The sequence below is a fragment of the Crocodylus porosus genome, unplaced genomic scaffold (assembly GCF_001723895.1).
Source record: "Crocodylus porosus isolate Cpor-Errol unplaced genomic scaffold, CroPor_comp1, whole genome shotgun sequence".
Lineage (NCBI taxonomy): Eukaryota > Metazoa > Chordata > Crocodylia > Crocodylidae > Crocodylus > Crocodylus porosus.
Window position 1 is genome coordinate 38,119,832 of NW_017728949.1, and position 21,722 is coordinate 38,141,553.

Consider the following 21,722-nt stretch of genomic DNA (forward strand, 5'->3'; position numbering starts at 1 on the left):
TTAGGTATCTGCCTGATCCAAATAAAATCTCTGGGTCTGGCCATCTTGGATGTAGCAAAGACCAATTCTTGTAAAGAGCCCACATTTCTATTTACCTTTCTGTGCCATAAGGCAAAACTCTTCTTGAAGTTTGATGTAATCTGTGGAACATTCCAGGGGGTCAGCTACATGGCTTGGGGGAGTTTGAAATTCAATGTCTGCACAAAGGTTGGGATTGGACGAATGCAGGCGAACTGGTGACATTGTAGCACTGAAAGGGACCTACAATGAGAAGCAACCAAGAAATAAATAGCTATTGTGTAGAACTATCAAATTTTCTTGCATACAAAATGCCCCCAAATAAGATATGTGCCTTGTTTTGAAAGGCAGAATTAAATTTTAAAAAAATCTTTTTTTTAATTACCTAAGTAGCAGTAAGTAACCGTAGCAGCTTCTGCTGCATGATGAGGGGAAAGAAAGAGTGTCTACAGCAGAGCTAGGAAGCTCACATGCAACACCAGTGTTACTTTCACTCTCCCCTGGAAGAGGCAAAAACTGCTAGTACCATATTTCTTTGCTTATAATGTGCATCCCAATTTCCAACAGCAAACTTTGGGGAAAAGGTGCTTATGTATGTGATAAAATACAGTATATTCACTCATATTAATACTATTATAATAATATGCACATTCCAAACAAAACAGGAACCAGATAGAAAATTTCTGCACAGAAAAAAAAGTAAGTTTATCACATATCATGTGATAATTTTTTTTAAATTGTAATGGGAATGTATCTTTTGGAGTCTCAAGTCTTAGTCATCAGTATAAAATCCCGTCTTTTAAAAACTTTAATAAAAACACAAATGATAGCTTATCAAAGGGCTGACAGCTAATGAGAGAAAGAGAGAGAAAGAAGAAGTGAGACAGGTGCACTTTAGCTCTAATTAGAGCATTTATAATAAGGTAGTATTTTATAAGATTTGGCAAAAACACCGGAAAATTGAAATCTGATACTCTGCTTAACAGAGTATCAAAACACATAATGTAATGTATAGTTAAAATATTAATTCTGTGACCATTACAAGTGTATTAGTTTCTCCATGAAGTCGGCAAAAGACGACTCAATATTCCCACATGAAAACTATCTGTAGATTTTCCAAACTTTGTGATTAATATTCAGATTATTGATATTCACTGTATAATTTATCTGGATATCACATGAGATGGATAACCATACAGACTCTTCTTGTGTTTGAATGTTCTTTTTGACAAAAAGCTGCTTCCACTTACCAAGTGCATCCACTGTACTCAGATTTTACTGAGTCACATTAAACCGCTTGGATCAAACATAAATTAAAAGCAGTACATTTTTCTCATATGTTTCCAATCTTCATATTTCCTCTATATTTTTTACATATCCAGAAGATCTATTTATGCATATTTACATTGAATGTACACATATATGTGTATTATATGGTAATGTATATACACATCTACCACTTTTGTCATATGTACTATGCACACATACAGAGTATACTTTTATATTATTTACACAAATAAATATAGGAGGCCCAAAGCCCAATTTTCAGACCTGTGTGTCAAAGTTAAGGTATTCAGAACAACATTTTGATTCTCAGGCTTTAAACACTTACATTTCAATTTTATTTGCTTAAGTATTCAAATTCAGAGGTTGACAATTTACACTAATTTGTATACCCAAGAATGAAAAATGGGCTCCAAATATAAATTATATGCTTTTTGAGGCCTCCTATAGAGCAGCAGATAACATAAAAAGTCATATTACTATAGATTTTCTTAACAGAATAGTTAAATTGTCATGAACATTAATAATAGGTCAGAGAACAGTTATTTCAATTTATTTGGCAAACTGTGTCCATTTACTATATGTTTTATGTTTCTTATGTTTCTTACTCCCTGGTGCCCTTAAAAATCTTCATTTTATCACATCTCATTCCAATGTCCAGTACACATTGCACCCTACCCTTTCATACTTTGTGCAAAACAATGGAATTAAAGCAGTTGTTTATCGTAAATTTACTTGTCTTCTTAGTTCCTTTTGTACATTCTAAGTTTTAATTATGCAAAGAAGAGTTTTATATTTACATAATGAACAATTTCCTTACTAACAAGGAGGCACAGAATAAATAAGTTCCTTTCCCCAGTAATTCCCATCACTACCATTCATTCCCACAATATATTCACCATTCTTCCACTCTGTACTATGTTAATAACATGTTTCTCAACGGTCAGTCAGAACCACCTTATTTTACAAAGAGACTGGCAGTCAAGCTTCTTTTATCATACTTTTCATCTGTATGCTCCTAAAACATATTTCCAGACTCTCCTAGTTTGGAGCTCTGCCAACCTTGAATTGCTCTAGCCAACCAGACATTATCATCCACATAACACAGAAAATCCAAATTAATTCCGTAGGCTTTGCCACTTGTGGTTAAAAAAAAAAAATAGACAAGAGCACACGGTGGTGGATCCTAAGTCTGGAACAGATTAAAGTTATGAGCCCCAGAGCAGTGGTTCTCAACTATTTCCACACCATGACCTCATGTTACATGCAAAGCAAGTCCCTGGATCTCCAGCCCACCTAACTATTAAGAGTAGCAGAGTAGCTACAATCTCACTAGACCTCTCAACCCCCAAGCTGAGACCCCACACTGTGGAGGAAATCGTTTATTTCTTGTTTTTTCATATGACCAGGTTGAAAAACTACATCGAAAAAAGCTCGCTGTCTACCACACAATGCATTTCAAGTGTGTAAATGACATTTTAAAATGTCTCCTAAGATAGTATTTACATGTTTACAAACATTTACAATCATGCCCCTTGCAGGAAATACTCTAAAAGAGACAAGTAAATCTTTTGCCAACTGCTTTAGAGAACACTACAGAGAAGTCAAAAGTAAAGGAACAGCTGACTGACACAAGCATGTGTCTGTTTCACCAGGGTTTCCAAGTTGCTTTCCCCAACAGCTGAAAAAAATTAAACTGAATCTCTCATTTGCCCAAGTTTCCAAAAGATTTTGAAACACTGGTTATGAAACCACGTTCTCCTCTCGTGACTGGGATTTTTTATCTTTATCTGTTTCTGACTGATGATTAACTTATCATCTTGACTATTTATACATTTTCATTCTCCATTCAGACCCCTATGGTTTTCCTCACTCTTCTAGCCCTTATTTAAAATATCTGCAAGTGGAATACTCATACACAGAGCAGGAATCTTTCCTGAGTGTGTACCATTGGCTTTGGCAAAATCTAAGCTTTCATTTTAAGTAAGAAAAAGTTCCTAGCTCAGATGGTGATTTCCACATGTAACCAGCATTTAATAGATGTAATGTGGTATTTGTCAGACCCAGGGAGACAGCATGAGCCTTCCCACCACCGCTGCAATAGAGAACAGCTGCTCTTAGGAAGAGTGGGGGACCATTTACTCCCTCAAGACAGGTAGGAGACAAGGCAACCAACCATTGTGGTCAAGGGCACTGGCAACCCCTTCAGTGTGTGCAGAACAAGTGGCAGTCTTCACCAGAGGCCTTTACAGGCAGGTTCTCCCACTAACATGCTGAGGCCTCTAAGTGTATTCAATCTTCTTTACAGAACATGTTATATTTCTAAGTGGGGACTCACACTGCTGATACCAATGTGAAATGAAACTTAGGTGTGGCAGTTTATCCACTTAATAATGTGTAAAGACATTTTATATTGCAGGTTTGTTTACAAGTGAGCCCAGTCAGAGACGCTGAAGTGAGTCTCTGTTAACTGGTTTAACAAAGAGCCTGTAAACTATTTTATTGGAGGTTTAATAGTCCTTCAACTACTGTCTACATTAGGAAATCAAGCTATGTTCTTTTTTATTAGCAGTTTGATTTCCCTCCCATCTGGGGCCCAGCTCAGGCATCATCTTGGCAGCCCAAACGCATGGAAAAGGACCTACTGGCAGACCTCCCTGGGTGGGTGACACTTAAGGGTGCCTTTTGACACTGCCCTTCAGCAGTGATGCAAGGTCTTTCTTTTATTTTTTTTGCTAGGGTTCTTTGCAATTTCGTGTTGTATTTGGGAGGGAAGGAGGAGGAGTTAGGTGTGTTTTTGGGGGGGGCATTGAGAAGAGACAGCCACAGCTCTTCTGTAGGAGAAGGGGTGTGGGTTTGGAGGGGACATTGGGGGTAGAGGGGAATCTCCCCTGAGGAAAAGGCAGGGGAGGGTTTCTTGTAGCTGGATGTAAGTGTCGGTTGGGAGGTGCAGTCAGGATCGGTGGAAGAGTTTGGGGGGCTGTGGAAAGGAAGAGGAGAGGTTGTTTGAGGAATTCTGTCCGTGGGTTGTTTGTTCACTGTAAGTTGCTCTGACCCTCTTGGATAGGACATGGTATAAATTACATTAATACTTAAATAAATATGTAACTCTGAAACTCACACTGGTTCTGAGAATTTGCATTTGAATCAGTTGTTGCTCTTCAGGCTTCCATGCTTATTTATGGAGCACAGAAGCTCTTGAGAGTAAACCTAAATATGCAGATGAGAAGCATTGGTTTATCTGCTGTTTTTGTGATTTTTCAGGCCCATGTCAGAAGAATCTAGGGAAGAAGCAGTATGTTTTGAAGTTAGGCTGCTTTTTGGCCAGGGGAGGAAGCTTGATACATGTGCTAGATAAGGGTATATTTTCCAAGCTAAGTCTTCACCTTTGGCAAACCGATTTCCTTCTTTTTTTAATTTAGCTACATATTCCTACTATATATGGATCAACAGGTTTTTGTTTTTCCAAATACATACCAATACATATGGATTAGTCTTAGGCTTCCCTTCAATAGGATATACTTTACTTTAGAGATTGAAGCTAAAAATTGGCCTCAGGATGCTAACTTTACTAAATAATACCTGTTTTTCAATTAGTAGCTCTCATTTTGATTGCCCAGCCCCATATTTCATGTCAAGCATTCATACAACTATTACAGTTATACATTCTAGTGGTAGTAATATGACTTTTTGGGATTATGAAATGTAAACAAAAAGTGTTTCAGATGAAAAAGCTAATTTTATATTACTAAACTCAACAACAAATAATACAAGCCATCTTAGTTCTGTTGTCTTGAGGTGTGCTGTTATCGAAATCCCTTGATGGAACTACAGCCTTGAATTTTATGGTTGCTTTTCTATTGTTTATGCTATGCATATATATAGAATGTGCTGTAAATATACACAGTAAAGACCTACTTCTAAATCACTTACAATTGCCTTGCAAGAAATTACTCCTTCCTCATACAATGGGGTAACACTGATATATAACCATTGTTAAGTGAGATGGGACCCAAGCCCCTGGAATTTATTTTCATGTATCAGGGACGACCCTCATCACTCACAAATGATCCAGCCGAACATGAGTAACAAGAACATCTCTATGAGGTGGAAGTGCTCTTTTCAGTACTGTTGTTACATATTCAAGTTATGCAGCTTCCCATCTTTAAAACTCTCTCTTGATTTTAAATCCACTCACTGTTGTAGCCACTGCAGCTGCTAGTCTCTGCCGGCGTCGTGTTGTGCTGAACTGACCCTTCGGCGCTGGCCCTTCCTGACAGTGAATGTGAGAAGAGAAGGGAATAGAAAAGAGAAGGGAAGGGATGATGGTTTGTGGGAGGATGAAAGATGATCAGAGAAGGGAGAGGGAGAGTCTTTAACTGAATTTTAATTTCACTGTTTCTTAACAGTAAAGAGCTTAATGGCATAAACATTCTGAGAATTTATCATATGTTCTCATGCATGTATGCCAGGGGTTTAAACAACTATTTAATTCATGAAATTATCTCTGGAGGAATTAGACTACCATGTATTTACTAAAAGTGAACAATAGATTTTTTTCATAGTCATAATGCAGTTATGAGATACCAAAACAAAAGAATGCTATGGGATGGTAGGAAACAAACTGAGAACTAAATGCTGGGTCACTTTATCTTCCAAAGTGGTGGCCCTGGGATAGCATGCAGCCTGCAAGGGGTTAATTTGCAGTCCCAGGGATCCACCTGGGCATGGCTCCCCACCATCCCTCTTCAAAGACTTCAGGTTTACCCTCTCTCTTGTGGCTTCCACTTCCTGCCCCTGCCTCAGGGAGCAGGGTGGTGCAGCATGGCCTAGGGCTCCTGCACAGCCCAGTATGGTGGAGGACCCCCACAGCTGGGGAGCCGAGTATGAGGCTGTGGCACCCACATGGAGTGGGGTCCAAATGGCCTATAGTTTATGTCACTGCAGCCCACAAAGCATGCAGCCACCAAGGCGTGCAAACCCTGGCTGCTCAGAAATTGGACAGTCCTGATAACATAAATGTATGTAGATGCTCAACTTAACCGACTCTAAATTACTTTTTAAGAATCATAAAGCTGCACCAGAGACAAGAAAACCTTACACAATGGTGAGTCTCCGTACCCATCACAAGTCTTTCTCCTTAAAGTCTGATTACTGTCATCACTTGAAGGTAATCGCAGGATTTTATAAGGTTAGAAAACTTGAATTCCTTCATATAGGAGTATATACTGCTAATAAATAACTGTGTGAGGACTCCTCCATATCTCCTCCACTTTCGGGTATCATAATGTTTCAGAGCTATGCACAATTTAATTTATTCAAAATAAACTAAATAATAGCTCAGCTCAATGTTTGTAAGCAATGCTGTATGCATTTACACTATAGAATTCCCGAGTTCAGGAATTAATTCAAGTTTCCCACTCCTTGGACCAGTCAAGTTAGACTGGTATGTTAAAGCAAGTCATGTGCATGAAAAGACAACTGCTTTTTAAACCATCTAGTTGATACTAGTGGCAGTATTGTCAAGTGTAGAAGGAGAAATGTCTGAGGATCCCATTATCAGTCAGGAAGTAAAGGGGAGGGAAAACATATTATAATCAAATTCTGACACCTGCACAGCAGTAACTGTATCAAACATATTTTTTCAAAACCCCAGAATTAAATACATTCTCCTTTAATTAATCAAGTTTTTACAGGTTATAACAAAGGCTGTGTAATATGAGTTACTTTAAAACTCTTTGTATTCTACAGCAGCATCCTTGCCCTGTATACAATAGAGTCTATTCTACATCCAGCAAAATATTCTTTTATCATTTTTAATTAATAACATAATGTTTTCGATACATGAAACATGTAATGTTTGGATGCAGAGGAACACTACTAAAATGTGAATTACTCTCCATATGGACTCAAAAGTACATTAAAAAGTAACATCAGTATATGAAATCATACCCTAAGTAGCATATACGTAACTGTAACACTCATTATAGTGTGTATAGAAGGAGTTATATAGCAGTCTTTGTGGATGGAAGGTTTGTTTCATTTTGGTTCCATTGTTCCAGATGGCTTCACTATAACAAGCTGACCTTCTAGCAGACAATACCGTTTACAAAATAGAGGAATATTTTTTCTATTTTTAAAATAATTATGGGTAAAAAGAGCCTGCAATTTTGCTAATTTGAGCTTAAGAAAATAACTTAAGAGCACTAAGAATGGAAGTCTGGTTGGTAAACGCTTCAGTCTTCTTCTTCGGAAAATGCTTAGCCCATTGTGAGAATTACAGAATTACCCAGAACACAAAAGAATTCTCAGAACCAAGCTTCTCTGCACAAAAAAAAAGTGTCATTAAAAGGAGGGTCAAAAAATACATCAACTGGCCTTAAAAAAATCCACAACACTTGCAGATACTTTTCATTGGAGAAATCTTGGGAAAATTTGCTATTTCTGAAAATTTTCTCTTAGGGCAAGTAGTCCTTTCTCAAAAGACCAGGCTCACTGAATAGGCTCTGTGCTCATGAGAAGAGCAAAGCCTTGCAAGACAATACTGTTATTTAAACAGTTCAAAACTAAAGCCCTCCATTCATAAGGCAGACAAGGTTCTTTGGGTGAATGTGATATCTTTTATTTAACCAACTTAAATATTTGAAAAAAAAAATTTTAGCAAGCTTTCGGGTTTAAAAACCCTTTGTCAGGCTGAGGAAGTCTCTTATATGCATGCTTAACTTTTTCATGGGAGTATTTTCATTGTAGTTAATTGAACTCTTTGTGCGAGCAAAATTAAGCATATGGAAGAATATTTCTAGGACTCAAACCTAAAATGATAAAAAAAGAAGTCTTTATAGAAACTAAAGCAAGCAACAAGACTTGTTTCACAGGGAAAACATTTATTCTGATGTAGACTTAAAAGAGTTCACATTCCAGAAACGAATGTTAGCGAGAACACAACCAAAGCAATGTTATTTACAGGAACAGACCAGAGTACACAAATCTAAAAGAGAGAGTCTGTAATGGACTCCATGAAGTCTAAGACAATCACATGCAGGGCAGACAGAGGACAGTGAATCCAAAACTCCTGCATTTTAATCCCAGCTCTGCCGCAGACCCTTTAGAGAAGCAGCATTGCCTGAAATGCAAATATTCTACACAAATGTTTTCAAACAACTATTATAAAGGAAAACACAATGGTATACAGGTATTTGAAATTACAGATTTAGTATGTTAGCACTTCGAAAAGAACTACTGCTCCTAGCAATGCTTTTATTTTTGTAACTAAGAAAACATGAGCCCTTTCCCAGGTAGTTCTACAAGACAACGGAACCAGCAGAAAAAGGAGACTGTGGAAATGTAGTTAATGAACACACGTAAGGCTGGACCTTTCCCTGTTGGGCAGGGGGACAGACTCACTGTCCAACTAGCAGACTGCACAAAGCTTCTATTCCCCTTCTGACTGCAATGTACAATAAGTGCCCAGAGTATCTTGCGTATCAGCATCTCTGCACTTGGAATGTGCTTTAGATAAGGTACCCCCACCGCCATTGTGAGGAGCGGGGATGCAGACACACAAGACGTGGAGGCTGGCTGGAGTGCAATAATTACCACACTCCAGCACATTTGTTAACCGAGTCTGCTCTGACACACTGTAATTACAGACATGCTGTAATGCTCTGAGTGTGTGTATAGGCACTGCAGGTTTCCAGTGCTATAGGGCAAAAGGGTTGCTGAGTTTGGTAGAGTCAGAGGGTGCGACCTAGGCAAAACAGGTCAGATTCTGTGCTATCCCTCCCAGAGATGCATCTCAAAAAGCACATCCTGAACTATCTCAAGTCTGTGTCTGTAGTTATCATTACATTCAATAAACAGACATACATGAATGAGAAGACCTAAGCAAGAAACTCTGATTACGGAGCAACCTCTACAGACCCTTTGTTGTCTCTAACTAACTGCTGCTCACTGAGGAGCCATCTCCCAATTCCCATCTTTTCTACATTAGGGAGCATCTCTAAATTATAAATTTTCACCACTACAATTTTCTCTCACTTCTGAACTATTTTGGGACTGAGACCACTCCCATCATAACTTGGGCAGCCTGGGAGACTACTCCAAGTTACAACACCATCTCTGGAAGGACGGCTTTCAGAACATGTCAAAATGGTCTCAGCAGTGTGTGTAATGGACTCTTCCTAAGCTTAGCTGTACCTTCAGCATGCTCCTATACCAAACTGTGCAGGAGCCTCAGCCCAGAATTCTCTATGGTGGCCAAAGGCTGCACCTGGATTGGGAACCTGCCTCTTGCTTCTTGCAGGCTTTTTACTTGGTGTGTATGGTGCCAAGATACAGACAGAGTCCTTCCCAGATGCTGTATTAAGTCTAGAGGTACCCCAGTAGGTCTCAGGGCTTTCATACAGAAAGACATGCATCTGCACTGATCCCTTTGTGACTCACTCAAAGATGTGCTGTCATATGGCTCTCTGGCTGGTAATAGCATATTATCCATTTTGAAAAATGGATGCAAGTAATTCAGAGCAAATTAAGGCTGCAACTGCATGAATTTGTAAGAGAATACATCTTATGTGTTTGCTACTTTATGATTCTCTCTCTTACGCTAGAACTCAGAGAGCCCAAGCAGTTTGTGTAAAGGGGTTTTCTTAATTCAAGATGAGTGTCTTTATTCAAGCATGCCCTATTAGCTCCACTTCCCCTTTAGTCAGGTTTAGCATCCTTTTTAATTTCCCCCCCTGAGCTTTTGCTCCTATTGTGCCGTCAAAAAGCAGGGGAAACCTACGGCCCCAAATGACAATGATCCTGTGATAAAGTAATGAGAAATGTCATCAATCAATATAAATCTTAGTTTCATAAATATTAATACATGACTGAACCCATTTTCAAATATTTACTAAGGAGGCATTTTGTGTTTACCAGGTCTGACAGCTGAAATGATACAGTTCATTTTACCAACTGCAATCATTTAAATTTCATTATTTTATCTTTTGCATCACTTTGACCAGCAAGTCTATATGGGCAAAAAAACCTCCTTAATTGTGACTCAAAGGGAAAAATTAAAGGTTTTTGAAGTTCACATTAGTTTCAAAGTACTTAATTGTAGCAAAAGCTGTTAGGGTGAATTACTATTCTAACACTGGCATCTATTTGGCAGCAAACAATGCATTTTGACTGGTATACACTATCCATGGGCCTTTGGTACCTGGTGCTGGAAAACTGCTAAGGCAAGAGAGGTTTTGGATCAGGCCCCAGAAGCCACAATTGCTTTAAACAAATCAAAATAAGGCATAATGAAGCTGATGGCAGCATAAGCGTGAAATATTCAGTCAGTACTCAATCTCTCACAGAATGTTCTTATACTTCTATTATAACAAAGGGGAAATTGCATACAATGAGTTATTTAATTATTTCCTTCACAGACTGGATTTTTCCACCTTTAAGAACTTTAGGAAATAATTTTTACCAGTAAAATTCCCTCATGCAGGGCTAGACTTGTGAAATATTTAATTCTAATTTTCTATTTCATTTTTATGCCTCCAACTCAGCTGTTCTCTGTTGTAGATACACATTAAATAGAGCATCACTAACCTTCTTTGCATTCTGAATGACTGGCATTCAGTCTCTGCTTCTCTCTCTAGATGACACTGTTTCCATATCAGTGCAAGTAAAAACAATACTTTTTTTTATGGTTATCTCTCAGATTTGAGTAACCAAATGTGAATTAATTCAAATAATCAGTTATAAAAGAGCCAGGACATTGAATCAATTGCTTTCCTGCTCACAGCTTATATATTTGGTTCATATATGAAAGTTAATCTAAAGTATGATTGAAAAGAAAACATCATGAATTCAGTACCTGAAGCTGTATTTTTGCATCTTTGCTGACACTTTTTGTTCTCCATCGTCTTGTGCCCCTCTTGTCTTTCTTTGAAATATCTACACAGTTAGCCTACATTATACAAATAGGTTAAAAGCAACAAGGCACTATTAAGTTGACAAAGCTGACACAGACAACAGTAAGTTAGTAAAGAATCATAGTGTTATACATAAATAAGAGAGTAAGGAAAGAATGACATCTCTCATGCTCAGTAGGGTCCAAGTATAAACTAATGTAAAACCACTTACATTAGAAAAAACTGGCTGCATAGAGCTGACTATATATAACAATATTCTAAGTATATTTTGTTAGCACATAATATTTAGGGCCAAATCCTAAATCCTTATTCACCATTTACTCTTATTACTGAGTGAAAACTAGGCCTCACTGAAATCAATGGCAACACTTTCTTTCACTTCAGTGGGGTCATAACTTCATCCCTATTGCATTCAAAGAGTGTTTTACATAAGTAAGGACCAAGTAAAAATGAGCCAGAATTATGGACTTGTTGCTGTCACTGAAGTCCATGACAAAAATCACCAAATGTTTGGTACAGCATCTGGCCTCTTCCTTTTCCAATTATCAACTTAACGCGAATGCTGAGCATGAGCAACTCTCACAATTTCCTGGAAAAGCACAAGGCAGATCTGACAACCTGCTGGTTTGGGTCTCTTCTCCCCTTTAAAGTTTAAACTTTACTGTTATGTAAATGGACTTTACAAAGCCAACTGCCAAAACTGAGCATACTTTTGATGTTACTTTTATTTTTATTTCTATTCTCAGCAAGTTTTGACCCTGATTAAACAAAGGACATAACCAAAACCAGCCACTAATTAATAAAATAATCTTTTATCAGAAACATGTTTTTCACAGTTTATATTGGTACAGTCCAAAATACAAGTGTGTGGCTATTAACTCCAGAACACAAACTAGTCTGACTTAAAAGTATCTCTGCATATCCCCTAACATACAGAGAAAAATGCTTCAAACCTGTAGGTGTCTAATGATGAGTGCAACTGAACCAGTTTTACAAATACACATACCTGCATGTCAGTGAAGTTTGGAGCTGACTGAGTTCTCTGTAGTATTTCTAGATTTTGAAGAAGTTTGCTAAGTTCCACAAGATTTGACTGGCAGTGTGCAAGGTCTAATATATATGAAAAGAAAACATATTAGGTACTTTGGCTCAGTGACCTTTTTTACTATGGTATCACATGTCAGCGGAACCACAAAACTATAAGACAAAGACTGGCATTAGCTTCTTGATCCTGTCTAGTTTTCATAATGAGGGATTATAAACCTATTGTTACTTTCATCCTTCTGCATAATGGGACAAGGAGGAGGAGCACCAGAAAAGGCTGCTCTCCGTCTTCCTGTGCAGCCTGCAGGGAGCCATGGTCTTCTCTGCTCCCATATGTCAGCAGGGTCTACTGCAACTCTGGTCCAATCCTGCCAACACTTATGCATGTGCATTACATTGAACATGCAGATAAGCACTGGCAGGAACTTGGCCTATATTTGCTTATAAGACTCCAACCACTCAGATTTAAGTATCTTTATTAGGTATCAGATTTATAATGATACTGGCTGATTAACTCGCTTTAGAAAGTGATCCTCACTACCTGTTATTCTTCCAAATTACTTTATTTACCAGTCATTTCATTCACTGCATATTTAATTCTGCCAGCCATTAAGCTTTGTTAGACATATGAAGCTATTTGAAAGCCAGAAAGTCTAAACCAAGAACAGTAATAGATCAAGAGTGAGAGTTTCCTGTTTTCCTTCTGCTTTTTACTGTATTTCATGTTTTGGGAGACTGAAGTGAATTAAAGTAAAACTATGCCATTTATATTATTTAAAGATGAAAAACCCATAAGTATTTCGTCTAGTGCTTTTGATGCAGTAAATTTTAGATGAACAACAAGGCTAAATCTTGAAGTTAGAGTACTCAGAATTAGGTACTTGATTCTGCCTTTGGCACCTAAACAAGTAGTCTGATTTTCAGAAATGCTGAGCACTTCTTCATCTTACTAGATCAGTGGTTCCCAACCTTTGTAGGCTTCAAAGTACCTCAGAGAAAAATGCCAGCTCTTGGCTTTTACTTGCTTTTTGACTATGGAAAAATAATAGAGCAATTGCCCTGTTGCAAAGAACTCAAAAAGACCACAACAGGTCAGAATGTTTTTAAAATTATGGATTCCTATCTTGAAAATCATGCTTGTACCCCTCCCAGTGCTAATATTGCATGGCACCCTTGAGAGGACTTAAAGTACTGCAGGGTGCTGCGTGGGCACCCTGGTTGAGGATCAACTTGAGGGTGAAAAGGCAGAGCGTGACCTAGTTTATTCCTTCGGATTGTTAAATAATAAAAAAATAAAAGCCAAACATGATACATGCAATGATAATAACTAATCATTTTAAAGGGATATATATATATATATTTTTTAACCATCTTAGTTGTTCTTTATTGTTTATGAACAAGAAATCTCTCTTGTAAAGAAGGGCTTGCACAGGTGAGACTGACCTTCTGCACATCTGTCCATCTCTTCTGAGTCCTGTAGCCAAGCTGCTACTTTGCTTGGACCAGTAGTACATGTTGCAGGAAGGCTATTACTGCATGGTATAGGAGATTGCCATGGGAAGCTATTTTGTTGTACCTAAAACAACAAGATCATTTAAAATGTGCTGATATACACAGAGGCAAAGGCAGGCAGCTCCATGACGCAGGCAGCCATGTGACACCTGGGGCAGCACCAACTGCTGCAGTGCTATGTTTGTGTCCACCCCAACCCCCTGCCCCACCCTGACACAAGGGTGATGCCCGGGGTTGCTGCCCCTGCCCGGTCTTCCCTGCCCCCTTATTACACTACTGGATATACCGATGACTGACAGTCTACATTTTCTACTCTGAAGTCCCAGACTGTATACTTGAATTTAAATGGCATACAAGAAACCAGTTTTCAAGCCTTGAGATGCATCATTTTACAACAGTAAAGGAAACATGAGGTACCATAAAGAAATAGTACTTGCTGACCAACTGGGAGGAAAAACAGTTTTGATGAAGGCAATCATTATACAACAATAAAAGGCCAAATCAGTCACTGGTGGCTAAGGAAAGTATGCATGGCTTTAATGGGAAGCTTAGTGCTCTACTGGGATCTGTAAAGAAGACCTACTAATGAACGCTGCAGTGGTGGTACCCACATTGATGATCCTTCTCTGGCAAGCCACACCAGCATGTACCAGCAGTACTCATCAGGAAATCTGCCAGTTATAAGTATTACATTAATTTTAAGTTAAGTTTCCAGAGAAGGGATGCTACATACCTTTCCGTCTAATACAGCAACATTAGCAGCTGGTGAAGATTCTGTAGTAGAGCCTGAAGGGAATATATGGAAGCTAGCATCTCTTGGTGATCTTACAATTTCATTCTGACGATACAATCTGTGGTGGCGCAATTTTGACACCCATGCATCAAATGAGTCCTGGGACTTCACCTAAAAGAAGGGTCAGAGTCAACAAGACATTCAGAAAGATATCATGGTTCCCTGCATCCCTTGTACCTATTATTTAAACATTTGCCTATTAATGAAAAGAGAAGAAAAATTGGTTTCACTATTGCTCACCTTCAAGTGATATATGTGCTCTTCTGTATCGAGGTCTATTCTACGAGCTTTCTTTTTAATTGACATAACTGATAAACCAACATCAATGCTTCCATGTACCTTGCCTTTCTGTATCTGTAATCAGAAGACGTGAAGAAATTAGCAATATCAAAACCTTCTTTACTGTCTCTAACTGAATATATGCTTAGTGCTGTGGCAGTAGAGAAGATTTTAATGTTAAACAGTATAGTCAAGCAGGATTCCTCGTTTGTTTACAGAAAGAGAATCTCTTTCAAGGACAGCTCATTATAGGGTCAATTCCAATAAACAGCCTTGCTGGCTTATACAATGGTACAACTAAAAGGTACACGAGGAAACAAGGTAAATAAGTGCAACCTGAACTCTGTCCTGCCACAGCTAGACTGCTGTCAGTCCCCCAATTAGATGGTTTAAAGCTAGCCATAGTACCTCCACAAGATGACTGCAGGGAGACAAAGCCATTACTTTGAATTACTGATTTTTATTAACATCAAAAGCAAAGAGTTAAAAAATTATCGTAAAGAGCTAATCAGTCAAGGCACTTTCTGAAATAAATTACTATTTCATACATTCTGGACTTTCACACAAGTCAGTGAAGGGAAATTTGTTCTCTGGAACAGATCTTTACCATATTCTAGTTTACTCATACACACATTTCTCAGCTAAAGAAAGACACTCTTACTAAAAACATGGAGTGAAGGACAGAAATTGGCCTAAAAATGCATGTTAGTTAACTCCAAGAAACTGGAGCATCTACAATGTATCACATTTGAAAAGAAATGTAGAAGCTGTATTTGAGTAATATTCAGAACAATTATCTATGTAATTAACTTGCTGAATTGGTTAAAAAGAGGCCACAGGCATAAGCTGGCAGTTTCAGTGGACATAGTTTTAGTCTTAATTTCTCACCCATCATACTTTAATTGTATACCAGATAGAAAAATACTCCTTAAAAACTGTGGCCAACCAGGTTTTAATTATATGCTTTTTTTGTGTCTGTGACTGTTTTAATTAGGGACCTTAGGTGAACAGAATTTGCTCTTCAGTGGTGTAACGAACCTAGATCTATCTTACGTCAGAATAAAAAAGAGTAACTTTAAACCAAGTCTTCCCTCCCATGTATTATTTTCCATGAAGGATATTGGTAACTTAATTTCTACCAGCAGAGATTCCTTCCTCTTCTGGAGCTGTTCCAGCTTTGACACTCAGGTTATACTGGATTCACAGGTGGCTAGATTCATTTCTCAAAGCCTGAACAATGCCTTGTGCACTAACCTGGTTTCCTCATAAGCCACACTCCAAAGGTGTAGGGAAGGTAAGTGAGTAAAGTGGGATAGCATTGCAATGACACCAGTTTATGCAGGATTATTAGGAAGAACACTGTAAGGAGAAGCAGCTACCCCTGGCCTTACACCTCTCATTTGTAGGGCTCAAGCCATGCAGAACATGCACAGAACTCTGCCACAAAAGCAGTGTGCTCCATTCTGAACCCATCAGCCACAATACTCAGCTTCGTGCTACCTTAAGTTCCCAAAGCATACAAATGAGACTTAATCACACAGTAGGCTCAGCTTTTGATCCAACTTTAACAATGGATTAAATATCCAGGTATACTTCAGTTATACTTACATCAATTGGTGACTTTGAATATTTTAACATGCCATTATCCAGGACAAAAAAACGCTGCAGTGGGAAAAGAAAGAGACAGTGTCTTCTTAGTGATCAAACAGCTTTTTAACTATGTAAAATAACTCATCTATGAAACAGTTGCTATTCCACAGCCTTTAGTAATCAGCACCCAGTACTACAAACATCATTACCTGCATTCATTTATTTTTGGCACCAAACATCTTGTAAGCAAAGATAGGTTTCTTTCCTTTTCCAAACTTTGTTCCCACAAATTGTCTTAGGAATAATCAGTATTTCAGGATAATTTCTTACTTTCAGTTCATAAGGTTGATGTTTTGGCATACCATTTTAACAAAATCAGTGAAGATAGGATGGTATGGGTTTCAGATGAAAAAAAGTCACTAGACTACAACTTCTCTACGGACCCAGAGGATGTTTGTTGTGATCCTATGTCTTCATTGTAATTGTAACTTGGGTTAGCTAAATTACGTCCATCATAGGTATAACTCTCTGTGCTACAATCTCACCTTGATTTTGCTGGGTAGACATAACCTCAGCCACTGCAGGGGATAGGCAGAGAGCAGGTCTGAGGATTTGTCTGGGCTAGGACAGAAGATATGTTATTGGCATGTGTTAATTAACACATTTTGAAACTGTATTAAAGACAAACTAGAGTGGACTTTAATATCCCCCTGTTGGTCAAGATGAAGTCTGGAGGATTCCCGGGCCTTAACTAAGCTAACTTAACCTGTGCACACTTAATATTAAGTAGGTGAGAGCTGTCCAACTTCTGAGTGGCCAGGGGCTGCATGCCACACCAGTTGCAGGTGCCAAGCCACACAATGAATGGACATGTCACATGGGCTTCCAGGACCCTTGCCATGTGGCCCATACAATCCCTGTTCCCCCCTCACCATCATGTGGGCAGCACAAGACCTCCCCTGTTGCTGACATCACCACAGGCAGTATGAGCTCTGGCGATGCTGCAACTCACAGACTGTCAATGGGACAGAACTGAACAAGGTTTTAACTGCTTATGGGCTGGATACAGCCTTGAAATAGGTTTTTAAAACATGTCACGTTAGCACATGCTAACATCACTTCTTTACAGACTAGCCTAGACAGGCCCCGACTCATTTTAAAAATCCTGTGCAAGAAGGACAAGTTGTATATTACTGCATTTTAAACAATGGATTAAAAAAAATACATTTTATCCTACTTTGGACAAACCCTTTGAAGAATCACAGATGGAAAGGAAAGACACACTTCTTGTGTTGTAAGATTGTTAACTCTTATCAGCATGGACAAGGTCTGTATTTGGAGAAAACATATCTGGAAACAGCTGCTGATGGTGCTTCAATGACTCAGCAGGTGGCACCAATGTCTCACATGGTATGAGAAGATGCCATGTTGCTGGAAATATCATTTCTTGAATGACATGAAAACATGTTTTCTTTAACTACTTATGGTCACTAATGATCCCTTAGCATTGTACGAATAGTCATATTAGTGTCATCTAATTTAGGGTTCCTACGGTTCCCCTGAATTTTTGATTGAATAAAGTATTGTTCTTTCATTTCCTATTCTAACAGTTGTGTAACGTTGAACTTTGCAGAGGAACACTTGGAGAATTTCACTCCTCAGCTTGCTGCATTTCTGAGCTACCTAAAGTAATACATTGATTTTAATATTCCAAATACTGTTATATTACCAAAACACTTTGAGATCCTTAAGAATGGCCTGTGCAACATGCAGAAAATTAGGCTATAACTATTAGGCTATCACTTGTGGACTACTGATACAGCACGCATTGCACTTACTGCCTTGTGAATTTTCATACAAGTGCACTCTATAGCATTACTACAGAGGCTGCACATTATACAGACAATACCCTAAAATGGTATTTAGAATCCACAATCCTGGAATACAAATTGAGGTCATATTTGTACGTGAAATGTAAAACAGATAAAGACCTATGGCCAGATCATGAATGCCCTGCCTCTAAGACACTCACATTCACAATCAACTATCAGCATGAGTAATTGTTTACCCATGTGAGGAAGGTGGTTCACAAACTCCTTCAGCAGTGATGTATAAACCAAGTCAAGTAAACTCCTTAAACTAAATCTGGTGGAGTCCCTTAAAATTACACATACCAGTGCAAGGGAGACTAACCTGGCATATCAAGATAAAGGAATTTGCCTAATGCTACACTTTCTTACTCATCCCATTAGGTTGTTTCTTTATCAGCTCTCCTCTTCTGACAGCACTTTCTCAGTCAAGAGGTAGCCATATGGCTACTTCTCATATGGCCACCTCTTATATAACAGGTTGCCATATAAGCCAATTGAGCAACTGGTAGCTGAATGACAGGATATCTTACGCCCATCCTAGCACACGTGATTATTTGGCAACATAGGTATTTAACAATTAAAACACACACAACCAATAAGAATTAACTGTCTGCCTCCTCAAGATAATGCCACACCATTGCTTACACAATTATAGATCCACCTGAGATAAGCATTTTACATTATACTTTTTGCAGGCGAAAGGGAAGCAAATTCCACAATAATAGCTCTCCCTTAAGAACATCTTGCCCAGTCCTAAATATTTAAATATGAAGTTTTCAAAATCCCCTTAGTTTATTTCTGTTTCCATGAAGCATTGTGCAGTGGAGGCAATATGAGATAGTTTTACTGGTAGAGCTTTATTTTGTCAAAATCAACACTTTGGTAAACATTTAGAAATCAATAATATGAAGAAGAGGTGTTAGTTATTATATAGTTAATTCTTCCAAGCAATTAAATACCTGCTCCTCTATCTATTGCTTTAAACTGGCCTTGAAGTATATCATTATGGTATGTAGAAGTCACTATAGTAATCTAAACTGGAGGCTGTAAGGCTGTGTATACAACCAACACTTCACATCCTCAGGAGGGGAAAATACATGCATACACACAAATATATAGGTGTGGAGATATATAAGGGGGGGGGGTGTGCACGTCCATGCGTGCTCTCATGCACGCACCAAGAGTACAATTTTTTCTCTAAGTTTTTCTCCACATCTTTTTTTAATTGCTCAGACTTATAATCCCTTGAGTTTTCTATGAGATATTTACCTTGTGCCAACCTTTTAAAGGCCATTTTCTTTTCTTCAGCATGAAACCTTCATGTTTGTCCGGCTTCTGGACATTAGTCTGTCCGATCTTCAGTCCCTCTATAATTTCCCAGCTGTCAGGCTCCTGAGGAAAGTATAAAACACATTTATCATGTAATAATAATATGTATATCTTATGAAACTACCCATATTACCTGGCTCAGTTTTTCAAGTGCTCAACACATGCTTGGGAGACAGACTTTCAAATGAGCTCAGCAATCATTTAGGCATCAAAATATGTAGTCAGATTTTCAAAAGAGCTCAGGATGTTAGTCTGTGCCAAACATGGCCATGAGTACTGGGAACTGCTAGGTTTTGAGCATCTTCAGGAAATCTGGCCCTTATTCAGGCAATGAAATACAAGTGGGCTCTTAAAATATCTGACCCATTAACTCAGGCAATAATTTTAATTTTATTTGTACATTCCAATTTGAACAAGATGGGACTGTGCCCTATGAGCTGGCAATTCACGCTAAGTATAATATGGGAATCAAGTCAAAGTCTGTGATCAGGATGTGTACTCTAGCAAATCTGTACACAGAAGCAGAAGCACAGAACAAAAGATGTCTCTTCCAGTTTTGACCACTGAGAAAACTGTACAGGTATTTCTCTGCGAACACTTCATGGCAAGATCTACAGTGTTAAGGAGGCAAGGACATGGTCTGCATGTTACACTTCTGGGTTTACCAGCAGTCACCACTCAATAACCCTTATACAGATTATTCTTTCTCCTAGAAATACTGTATTATGCAAAGAACTAAAGCACATTCATGGGTAAATTATGGGCACACATTAGCAGGTTTGCCCAGAAACACAGGACACGTATACAGTGCAAACTTATTGTGAGACAGCAACACATTCAAACCTGCTGTAAGGATCTGCAGGGGCTACCTCTTGAATTGAAAGCAGCATTCAGTTTTGCACTGTGTTGCAGCTGGAGTGATGAACACTGTCAACAGCAATAGAGCAGTGAAGCATGTTTGAGGACACTAATATCTGGGATGGCAAGTCTGTAGTGTAGACATGTTCATCATTCCCAGAGCAGATCAAGGCAGTGGTCTATCCAGTCAAGTCTCCTGTCCCTGACAGCAGTCAAAGCCAAACTTTACTAAAGAATGTGTAAAAAAAAAAATCTAAAATAGCCGATTATTGACTCTCCAATTTTAGGTCTGCCCTGCTTTTGCTCAAAAAGAAGAAAAGTCACAATCAACTTACATGTGGGACCAGTCAACTTTCCACTGATTTAAGCATGTGCACAGGGTCATACGCACCACTGCCAACAATTCAGCATAACACACTTTCTCCTCCACCCTACAACACAGTGCCTTTCTATTTATTATCCAGAAAAGATGAATGATCATAAAAATTTCTACCCCCAAACTAAAAATGTCTGATGTTAAATTTTAAAATATTTGAAAATCAAAGCACATGTGCTAAAATGTACCAATCTATTTTTCCTTAACTTGAACCTTAAAATGCACGGTGAATTTATATTTTGGGGTTGACTAATAATCAAGCTATACAGCATGTGATAACCAGACCAGACAAGTCCTTCTTAACCACTTTAGACTCTGTGTTTCCTTCCATGATGTATTATTCCAGAGTTTTACAAGCTAGTTATGCCTTAGGAAAAATGTAGTTTCTTTAAAAATTTCCTACTGTAAAATATCATTGCAATATAAGAAATGTAAATATGAGGATTCAATTGATGTGCTCTATATCATTTCTTAATGTATGTACTCTACTAGTTCTCCTCATATTTATGTCTGTTTGAAGGTCGGTAATCCACTTCCCCCCAGTCATCTTTACCAGTCATCATGAATTATGATTACAGCAAGGGTGTCAAAGATACAGCCTGCAGACCAAATCCAGTCTGTAGAGCCCTATCATCTAGCCACTGGTGCTGCATGCAGCACATGGCATGGACTGGACCAGCCCCATATTCAGGGCCTGGGACCATGCTGCACCTTCTCTGGCTCAACCAGAACTAAACTGAACGTGGCAACTGCTCCAGTGGATCTGGGACTCTGCCACACACAGTACCTACCCTGGTCCAGGGCAGGCACCATGTGCAGCACAGGTCCTGGACCAGCTTGAGTGGGTACCACAT

At 38.6% G+C, this 21,722-nt stretch overlaps 1 protein-coding gene across 4 annotated transcripts in view; it reads right to left on the minus strand.

Moving 5' to 3' along the window:
- Window positions 1–21,722, minus strand: part of OSBPL6 (oxysterol binding protein like 6) — a 98,761-nt gene that overhangs the window by 43,328 nt on the left and 33,711 nt on the right. For 2 of the 4 annotated variants that reach the window (XM_019554491.1, XM_019554489.1), the window contains exons 3-10: window positions 19,575–19,697; window positions 16,453–16,506; window positions 14,806–14,919; window positions 14,506–14,676; window positions 13,704–13,836; window positions 12,223–12,326; window positions 11,159–11,251; window positions 96–261 (exon numbers count right to left, since the gene is read on the minus strand). In XM_019554491.1, the coding sequence (XP_019410036.1) occupies window positions 96–261; window positions 11,159–11,251; window positions 12,223–12,326; window positions 13,704–13,836; window positions 14,506–14,676; window positions 14,806–14,919; window positions 16,453–16,506; window positions 19,575–19,697 (958 nt within the window). Of the gene's footprint in view, window positions 1–95; window positions 262–5,500; window positions 5,576–11,158; window positions 11,252–12,222; window positions 12,327–13,703; window positions 13,837–14,505; window positions 14,677–14,805; window positions 14,920–16,452; window positions 16,507–19,574; window positions 19,698–21,722 lie in introns of all 4 variants that reach the window. The other 2 variants (XM_019554488.1, XM_019554490.1) reach the window with 2 other exon arrangements.